The following is a 9,972-nucleotide window of genomic DNA, read 5'->3' on the forward strand; positions in this document are numbered from 1 at the left end:
GAAAAGTAGGGCCCAAGGTCTTTCCTAACAAACATAAAGGGCAAGCTCGCGCTAAATTTCCCAAACCCCAAAGACATAGGATTAATCAAGGCCACCAAATGCTTTTCCAAAATGAGACTTAGAGATCTCCCAAACTTCAAAAGAAAAATGATCGCGGAGAAACCACCATTAATATTTTCAAACTCATGCCGAAATCAAAATTCCCCAACTCTCAGATTAATAGATAGCCTCATACATTAAATAAGCACGAAATCTTCCCATAAAGCCACATAAACGCTCATGACCAGGGTCAGTAGAGAGGAGGAAGCAACCACCAAGGCTCTCGGCCAAGGCAAGGAACGGGGACAAAAGAGGTTCACAGCTAAAGCAAGGGACAGCTGCCAGGACCCATAACCAAAGGCAGCCCAAGAGGCAACAAGTAAGGCTTACGGTTAAGGAAACAAAGGGGCCAGAAAAGAACTGTTAAAGCTCATGGTTTAAGGCAGCAAAAAGCAGCTGCTAAAGCCCACGACCAGAGGCAACACAAGGCACAAGTAAGGCCCACGGCTACAGCAATCCAAGGCACAAAGGGGCTCACGGCTAAGGCAACCAAAAGAACCACCAATGACTACAATGCCTCCCTGACAAACCTAAGAGGATAACTAAAGTGATTATAATTTTTGGGATGACAAACTTGATCCACCAATAACATTCAAGCCGATCGAGCCTAGCAAGAAAGACCAAATCACACCCAATGACCTACAATAGGCCTCACGGGTAAAGGCCAAAAGGGGAGGCTGATTCAACCACATCACAAACTCACGGCTAGGTACCAAGCAAACATCAAATTGCGGCCTCATAAACTGCCAAATCAATCCATCAAAACCAAATAACTGCCTTCAAATGGGGACAACACAGCACATCCAAAACTGGTTCTCGGGTAAGAACCGAGACCAACAATAATAAAAAAGAACCAAGCCATCTCTCGGGTAGGGATTAAAATCAGCAAAGCCATCTCTCGGGTAGGGACCAAAGACAAGCAAAGCAAGCCATCAAAACTCTCGAGCAAAGACAAGTTTTAAGGACTCAAGCATGGGCTCTGGAGTAGGAGCTAAAACAAGCAAACCAAGCTCCCAAGTCAAGCCAAAACCGAGCCACAGCTAAGGCTCGAATTCGGGTTACAACAAAAGGATCGAAAACATCTCCACACCCCCAAGACATCAAAATATAGAATTAACGCATGTTTTAAGCAAGAACAACCATGGAATTCTCCCAAATTAACATAAGTCCGTTCATCACTTGTATATTTAAGCTAAAACACCCGTGGGATGCCAAAACTGAGCCCAACAGGGGCCAAAACCGAGCCCAACAAAGGCCAAAACCAAACCCAATGGTATTAAAATTTAGGCCTCCATAAAGGATAAAGCTCTATTCATTTCACTTCCAAAAACCAAGACTCCAAACTCAGCCAAAACCGAGCCCAACGAGAACCAAAAGCCAAAACCAAAGCTCAACAAAATTAAAACAGACCCAAACAATGATGTAAATTCACACTTTAATAAAAATTAAAGTTCCAGCCACTTGTAGGTAAAACCGAGCCATCCAGAGCTAAGAAACAACCTGCATGTCTAAATGTCCCAAGCATGAAATTATTCCAACAAATTGGCACATGCTTGCAAGAGGAGCTAAAATTATTTCAAAGCCACGTTTCAACCCTCCTGTTCAAAGTAATAGGGATATGCTTCGATTTCATCTCAAGCTAAAAGGAGAAAATAAGAGCACTTATATCATGCTATGCTTCCACCGTCCTAAGCAATTAATCGAATCTCACCCTTGGAACATGCTCACATTTCATCCTTCACATGCTTTTAAAGTGAATGCCTCAAAATATATGAAAGTAAAGAGAACTAGCATGCTGTATCATCCCACAGAGCCAAGCTTAAAGGCTCGACAAAGAGGAAAATCGAAAGGAAACAGGGCATCAAAGAAGAGGGGGGAAAATGTTCCTCTTTAATGCCAAAGTAAAAGCACTGCAACACAAGAATTCACCTCAAAGCAATGCTCTCACAGAAAATTCCCCTTCCAATCTTCTCACAGTCAAAATTTTTTACTCTCCTCTTAGAAGACCTTTTTCTCAACCACCTTTAAAAATTCAAAATGAACTATGTTTATAGGCAGAGAAGAGAGGAGAAGAGAAAAGAGATCACACCATCGACCCACGACACTCGAATCGGGCTAAAAAAGAAAAGGACACCCTCCCTGCTCACAGAAGGCGAAGCCACCGAAACCTCTCGGACCGAAGAAACATCTCGAACCGAGCGGCCAGCCCAGTAGCAACGAGGGAAGCATCGGGAAGAAGAGAAGATTTTGCCGTTCAAGTGTACTAGGAAACAAGCTTCCCAGAGTCAAACTACCAAGAAAAGGAAATCCACGGCTCAAGCAGCTCGGGGAGGCTGACATGGCTTCGGGAAGGAGGGCCGCGGGCAGAACAATGGTTTTATATAAATTAATATATATACATATATATATATATATATATAAAATTATATGTGATTTACTCGCGCACGGTGTCGTAACAAAATGGGTGTCCTTCCTAGGCAAAATCGACGCTCCAGACGTGCCGGTGCAGTCCGGTTTATATATATATATATTAAATTACATGCGATTTGCTCGCACGCGGCGTCATAACAAAATGGGTGTCCTCCCTAAGCAAAATCGACCCTCCGGACATGCCGGTGCAGTTCGTTTTGTCACCCGGGGTCGCTCGGATGACGTCGTCGACAATTGGGTCAAAAACGCGTCAAAATTCAAATTTCACAAAATTTCGACCCGCGATCGATCGCTTCAAAAGATTTATTCGAGCCTTCGACAGATAACAGTGCAAGCGATGCGAATCGTGGCGATCAGATGTATCGACTCTCCGAATTGCAAAGTTTTATGCGTGTGGGAGTGCGAATTGTGCAAAAGGCCACCCTAAGGCTCAGGAAGGTCCTATAGGGATCTCTTTTGGGTTTCCTCATGTTGGTTTCACTCGTCTAAGTGCTAGAAGCTAATACCACACACGCAAAACTCCAGAATGGGACAGAAGTAGGTCGAATTCCTAAAATGAGGCGTATCTCATTTCTAAGGTTCTAAGATAGTCAAAGGGAGATCCCTAACGCTAGATCCTAAATCCTAACAGGAAGTCTAGACCTCACCAAAAATAAGGTCAACAGGGAGGCGTGGGGACTACGAGACCTCAAAGGAGGGGTGCCTTGGGGTTGCGACAGCGAGGGGGATGGTTGGACAACGATGACAGGCGGCTAGAATGAGTGGCAGCAAAGTGGGAGGTGGCTGGAAATGATGGCAACCTATGGAAGACGTGGTAGTTGGCGGCTGGTGTCGGGGAAAGACAACATGAGTGTTGTCTGATGGCTCCAACAGCAAGGAAAGGAGGCGGCAATGAAGGGAGGGTTGTGGAGGATGTGAAATCGAGGATAAATATCTCGGTGGAATCAAATTATAGCCGATGCACCATTCAATTATAGGGAGATGGTCACCGCCTCGGACGCGTTACAGTTGGGGCACTTTCTCTCCTTTAGATATAGCCCTAGAAGGGGAAGCCTGGAAGCTGATGACTACGCTAAGCAGAAACATAAAAAAAATTGACCTAAACATGTAGAAATAACAAATATATAGTCCTAGGGTAAAGAGAAGTGAACCTCACTCCAAGTAGAGGGAAATCCTTGAAGAGGAAGCGTCAACCTATCCTCCTAGATTGATCTTAGCCAAAAAAATTTGCAATATTGTAACAAGGTTCACGAACAGCTCTCTGCGAGATTGTTCCATGCAGGACTATAGGTAGGATCACAACACTATAAGGGGGAGTCCTTATTGTGGGAAGCTTTGCATCAGTCTCTCGGAAGTAGTTGAACTTCGGCCTCATCCGTTGAAGCTTTTGTCTCTTCATTGTGGTTAGGTCAACCCCATTGAAGGTATTAGAAATAACATAATCTCCTGGTAAGTGAGTCCTGTAGGCTGTGGGAATTTCAAAGCACATTCTGATAGAATAAATATTCTTTCTCTTGAAACAATCTAAGCAAGAGGTGTATAAAGATGTAGGTTCTCACGAGCCAAATCTATAGTCTGCTTCTTCCACTCATCGTACTCGACTGGGTGTTCTCATAAACAAGACTCTTAGGAGAGGTTAACTCTGGAATGGCATCTTTGGTAGGCTGGCCCCCACTGACGCGTAACCACTCAAGAGAGGCATCTTCTTTTTGTCAGGAAAGACCTTGATCTTGCTGTAGAATGTTCTTTCCCATAAAGAGGATCCTGAGGTGATCTCTTACACTATGGTTCATTCATTATGTCTAATCCTCTGTTGGGGGTACACTATTGAACTGATTTTAATACCCAAATAATTCTCTATTATTTTCCAGAAGTAACTCAAAATCTTATCATCTTTGACAAGTTGGACTTTCCTCAGTAGGGGCAACTCAGGAAGTAGGTTATATATTTGAAAAGTTTAAAATCTTCTTATTTGATGTTGCCTTTGTTTAATATCGACTTCTCAAACTCATTGCCCTCTTGGATATCCAATGTCAATGTTTTCCATGCTCTTCTGAATGACTATAAAAATGTAGGTCGAGGTACCACAATCTCATACTATGCATGAATGCCCATTACATCAAACTTGCTACATTCTAGAATAGTTACTGTTAACTCAACTGAAATCTTTTTCTTGGGTTTAGCTGGAATCGATGGCATGTCTTCCTCATTGGCTAGTATCTGATACTTCTTTTTTGTGTACTCTCTCTCATCAGTGTTTATTGTGTCATTATCTATTTCTTCAACGACTCCCTATTTTGTAAAAGAGATTGTCTCCTTAGTTGTGCAATCTGATTCGATATGCTCAAATCTGGGGCACTTGAAATATTTTCTAACTGGGACAAATTTAAGATTATTAGTTCGCTGCACCTATTCTCACTCTGAATCAATTTATCCTCAGGTGATGGGTTGGCTTGGATTTTCCTCTGGGCTTACTCTGACTATAAGCTCTTGGGGTTAAATTCTGTTTGTAAGATGCGATGGTCATCCGGTGATGTGATCTCTTCACTTTTGAAGTTGGTTCAGAATATTTGGTCCGTAGTGAGTTGGTAGAAACTGGTGCCGCATCTCTCATTTTATCTTTGGATCATGTAGTAATTTTAATCTTCCCTTCTTACTGTAAAAAGATGTTCAAGTTTGCCCACCACTGAGATACACTCTTCCTGAACTTGTTGGAGGTTAGTTTTACTATTTTGTCTGGTGGGACACCTGACACTCAATGATACATTCCAAGGTCCAGAGCCACTCGATGAACTCATCTAGTGGCAAATCAGATATTTTAGGTTAAGACTTTAGGGAAAATATTCTTCATCACTGACCTTTGTATGATGGAAGAGATTCATTCAATTCCTTTGATCTAGCAAGTCACCATTGTGGTTACGGGTGACCCATCTATATGGTTTTCTTTTCTCAATTTCATCGAGTCATTGTAACACGGTGGAGTTGCTGTATCTCTTCCATGGTAAACTCCTGCTCGACGTTCAACTATTGTCTCCTTGGTGGTATGATTAGGGTTTGGGTTTGAGTAGGTGGAAGAGGGTGTATAGGGATGATGTGGGGGTGGAAAAGAAAAATTTTGGGTGTTCGGATTGAAAAGTCAACCGAGAGGGTTTTTTTGTAAAGGGGGGGTTGGGCATGGATGGATACTAGAAACCATAATATAGGACTAGAGTTAACTTGGCTCTAATACCAAATGATATTGGAGTTTACTTAATCTGCAGCAAGAAAAATAAATAGGTGGTTACAACCAACACACTTGAAGGGGAAAATATAATATACATAAACAAACACAACTAGAGTGTATCCCAATGATGGTGGTGGTAGTCAGTGGGGGTTTGGAAGGTGTCTTGGGGGTGGAAAAGATGGTTTGCGAGTAGAAAACAACAAAGTGGTTATTTCTCCGGTGTCAGACGATCAACAAACAACAGGGAGTGATGTGGGAGGGGTGCCCGGAGTGATGAATTCAAGGATGGAGGGCTGAAATGGTGGCGAGAGCAAAGAGGGGTTGGACAGCAGTAGAAGCTTGAAAGCGTGGTCCTGGGTTGCGACATTAAGGGAGGAAAGCTGTGACAGTGAAGGGGAAGATTTGCGGCAATGACATCAAACTGGAATGAGGGGAACAGTTGGTTGGACAACTATAACAACAAAAAATAGCTGGAAAAGGCTATTTTTAGTCGGCTGCAATGAGCGGGAATGACGAAAATAATGACGAGGAGGCATTGGATTGCGGGATCTCAAAGGGAGGGATGTGTCAGGGTTGCAACAATGAGGGTGGTGGCTAGACATCGAAGACGACCTGCTAGAATGAGTGATGGAAATGTAGGAGGTGGCTGGTAAGGATGGCAGCTGATGAAGGTAGTGGTTGGCGGTTGGAATAGTGCTTTCTGATGCTTATGGCAACGAGAAAAGGTGGCGTGACAACGACAACAACAATGACAGTGAAGGGAGGGTTGCAGAGGTTGGGAAATGGAGGATAAATATCTCCTCGATTTAGAAATTTATGTTGTGTTCTGAGTATATTTTTTCTGATACAATCAACCTTCACACATCACAATCACCTACTTGGCGATTGATTGCAATCTCCTCTCTTCCAGACTTGCACCATTTTCATAGTCGTGTACTGTTGTGTGGCTCACCGCCTGTCTTAATGGTTATGACAATGAGAAAAGGCGGCGGTGGCGACAACAACAGTGACAGTGAAGGGAGGTTTGCAGATGTTGGGAAATAGAGGATAAATATCTCCTCGATTTAGAAATTTAGTATTTTGAGTGTAATTTTGCTGATACAATCAACCTTCACACATTACAATCACCTACTAGGTGATTGATTGCAATCACCTCTCCTCCAGACTTGCACCATTTTCATAGTCGTGTACTGTAGTGCGGCTCATCGCCGGTCTTAGCCTTCCTGAACTCCAACTGAAGCCATGCATAATTTTAATTTTTCAATTGTAACCAACTTAGTCAACATGTTTGCAGGATTTTGGGCTTTATCTATCTTCTCCAAAGATAACTTACCATCTTCTAGTAGTGAATGGATAAAGTGACACTGAATGAGTTTTATCATGACATGAAAAACGATGTTTTTAGCTAGATGAATGACACTCATGCTATCACTGTGATGCTTTTCAATCTCTTGCTTCTTGCTCGGCTATGTTATAAAGCTCTGCAGCCAAATTATTTTCTTGCTAGAGTCAGTGATAGCAGTGTACTTAGCTTCTGTACTTGAAAGTACAAAAATTTTTTGTAGCCTTGAAACTCAACTTACTGTTGTATTCCCCAAGTGAAGTCATACCTCATTGTACTACTATCATCAATATCCCCTGCCAGGTATGAATCTCTATATCTTTGTAGATTAATTCCTGCATCTCCAAAATAAAGTGCTTGTTAACTGTTCCTCTCAAGTATCTAAGAATTCACTTCACTGTCTCCCGATGGTGTTTATCTAGTCATCCGTGTAGTTGTTGACCGCTCCCACTGCATCTGCAATATCGGATTTGTAAATATCATCAAATACATCAAACTTCGAACAACCGAAACATAGGGGTTTTTTTTTCATCAGTGCTTGTTCTGCTTCAAACTCAAGCGATTATCCTTGGTAACTTTAAGTGCAAACTGGTTTTGCCGCACTTATGTTGAACCTGTATAGGAGTTGAGTTTCCAGGTGGTTAGGTCCAGGAAGCGTGTTGCAATGCCTTAACAACTCGAAACAAATTCTAATGTCGAAGCACCTGTCTCCAGAGCCTAGTTTCCAGGCGTTCGTGCACAGGAAGCGATTTGAGTGCAGTTGCACCCCTCCTAGGTGCCGCGTTTCTGGGTGCTTTGTTACAAGATTGATTCAAGTGCAACTGCACCCATCCTAGGCGCTAGAGTTTCTTGCACTCTATTCCTTGAGTGTTGCCGGGCTCTGGGTGGCCCACACTGGCGCTAGGCCGCCCATTGTAGATTCTTAGCGCGATTTTTCTTTGTCACAATCAGCCTCCACATATTACATTGAAATGCCGCAACAACTGCTAATGCCTTGTTACAAGTTCAAACCTTTCCACCCAATGCTATCTATCTTAAATTTCCTGAGCTCAAGAGGCAAAATGTTGACTATTACAAATTCTAGCAATCTCTTGGACACGTTTCAGTTAAGCAAGGGTAGATGGACATTTGATAGTGCTGCTGCATAAAACCAATTCTTTGATGTTTCTGATTTCGTAATATGTAGCACCTTTTGTGATGGTAAAAAGGTGGCAGAGCTTGCCACTCCAAACATGCATCCAGTTGAATGTGCTCTAGATTAGAGATCACATGGGCTTTGCTCATCTATTTTGCAGACCTGGCATTTATCCTCAGTTTCTTCACAAACGTTCCATTCTCAAGTTAGATTCAACTTTAAAAGTACGAAGTGTAGTGAGCAATAAAGCAGATATGAGGCAAGACAAAATCGGTAGGAATAATTAGGCTATCAGAAAGGTCATTAGAAATCTGGCAAGAGGATAATGGAAGCGAAAATACTTTATCTGATTGCACACATTGATGGTAGGGCCGGGCAGAGAAGGCACCCCAAGCGGACCATCCAGGGGGAGAGCAACAGGTTTCCAAATAAAAATTATTAGCTTAGATGGAAGCAGAGATGAACAGGGAGAAAATCCAAATGTACATAAGAAAAGAAAAAAAAAAGAAAAATCCAAATGCAATGCAGCATGACCAACACCGAAATAAACCACCATGCAAACAGTGAAAACAAAGTGATAGATTTGATGTATTAAAAGGCGTTTGGGTGGTATGCAAGTAAATTTAAAGTTTTGGGTGTTATATATATGTTATTTAATAATATTTGAGTGGTGTGTATATAAATCCCCCTATTTTACATGATGTGCCTGGTTTCCAGTTTCTTGTGTTAGGAAAATATTTAGTTTTTTGTTAGTTTGTTGTGCCTTGTTTTACCACGTGATACCATGATTATGTCGCAGTCTCTTGGTGCTCTATTTAGTCATACCTAATTGGATTGGCCATGTAATTCTGGTGCATTGCAAATTTATCTGTTTCATGAAGTAATAGTGATCCAAACAGCTATTCGAAAAACTCAGCAGTTATAAATTTATGATTATTGCTGTAACAGCTGTTCCAATTATCTATGACTATGCAAAATTAGAACTCTAAATGATTGTGGCTGTTACATTGTAGCTAACCAATTTGTATTCTTGAGTTCTATTTGGTTGTTAATAGTCTTCTGGAGTTTTCCAAATCATGTAAAGTTTGAGTTGATATACATTTTGCTTATGTCGTCCAGGAAAAACCTAAGAAGCAAGGTCCCATGTCACTAGAAGAGGCTATTGATGATTCAGAAAATATAACAGACTTCCTCATGGACTTTGAGGATGAGTGATGGCTTCCGTCTTATTGATGAGCAGGTGAAGTAATTCTCTTTTCGTCTCATCCTTCTCATTTGGAGGATAGAAATTGTACCCAATCGTATGTTTTTCATAATTTTACTTTAGGGAAAGTTTAGCTTAGGTGACTGTAGGTGTTGTCGTTGGCATCATTGTCAAAATCATAAAGTTTAATTTTATGTTTTCAAGCTATATTAGGCTATATTATCAGCCCTCATATTTTTGACTTTTTTATGTTATAATATTATATTGTGAGTTAGGTGTTATTGGGTATTTGTATCATGGTGTTATATTTTGGGTTTGTAGATAATGAAATATTTTTATATCATAGCACATGTAGGAATTTAATGTTGTTGGAATAGGATGGTGGCTATGGAAATAATAATGACGGGAGATCGATTTGAATTTGGAGGTATGTTTGTGTATTTTGACCTCTCTCATTTCTATAAATAGTCTCTAATAATGCCATGCTCGTCGTTTTTAGAATGAAATTTTCTTCTCAAATTTTTTTTTGTTTTTTTTTT

General features: G+C 41.3%; 1 protein-coding gene across 3 annotated transcripts in view; it reads left to right on the forward strand.

Moving 5' to 3' along the window:
- The window catches only part of LOC110028876 (protein PLASTID TRANSCRIPTIONALLY ACTIVE 12), a 32,517-nt gene extending 22,657 nt beyond the window's left edge, over nucleotides 1–9,860 (forward strand). For 2 of the 3 annotated variants that reach the window (XM_020730899.1, XM_020730901.1), the window contains exon 11: nucleotides 9,349–9,860. In XM_020730899.1, coding sequence (XP_020586558.1) covers nucleotides 9,349–9,444 — 96 coding nt within the window. In that variant the 3' untranslated portion in view covers nucleotides 9,445–9,860. The remainder of the gene's footprint in view (nucleotides 1–9,348) is intronic. The other variant, XM_020730900.1, reaches the window with a different exon arrangement.
- Nucleotides 9,861–9,972: the final 112 nt, after the last annotated feature.

The sequence above is a fragment of the Phalaenopsis equestris genome, unplaced genomic scaffold, assembly GCF_001263595.1.
Source record: "Phalaenopsis equestris unplaced genomic scaffold, ASM126359v1 Scaffold000535, whole genome shotgun sequence".
In the NCBI taxonomy this organism is placed as follows: domain Eukaryota; kingdom Viridiplantae; phylum Streptophyta; class Magnoliopsida; order Asparagales; family Orchidaceae; genus Phalaenopsis; species Phalaenopsis equestris.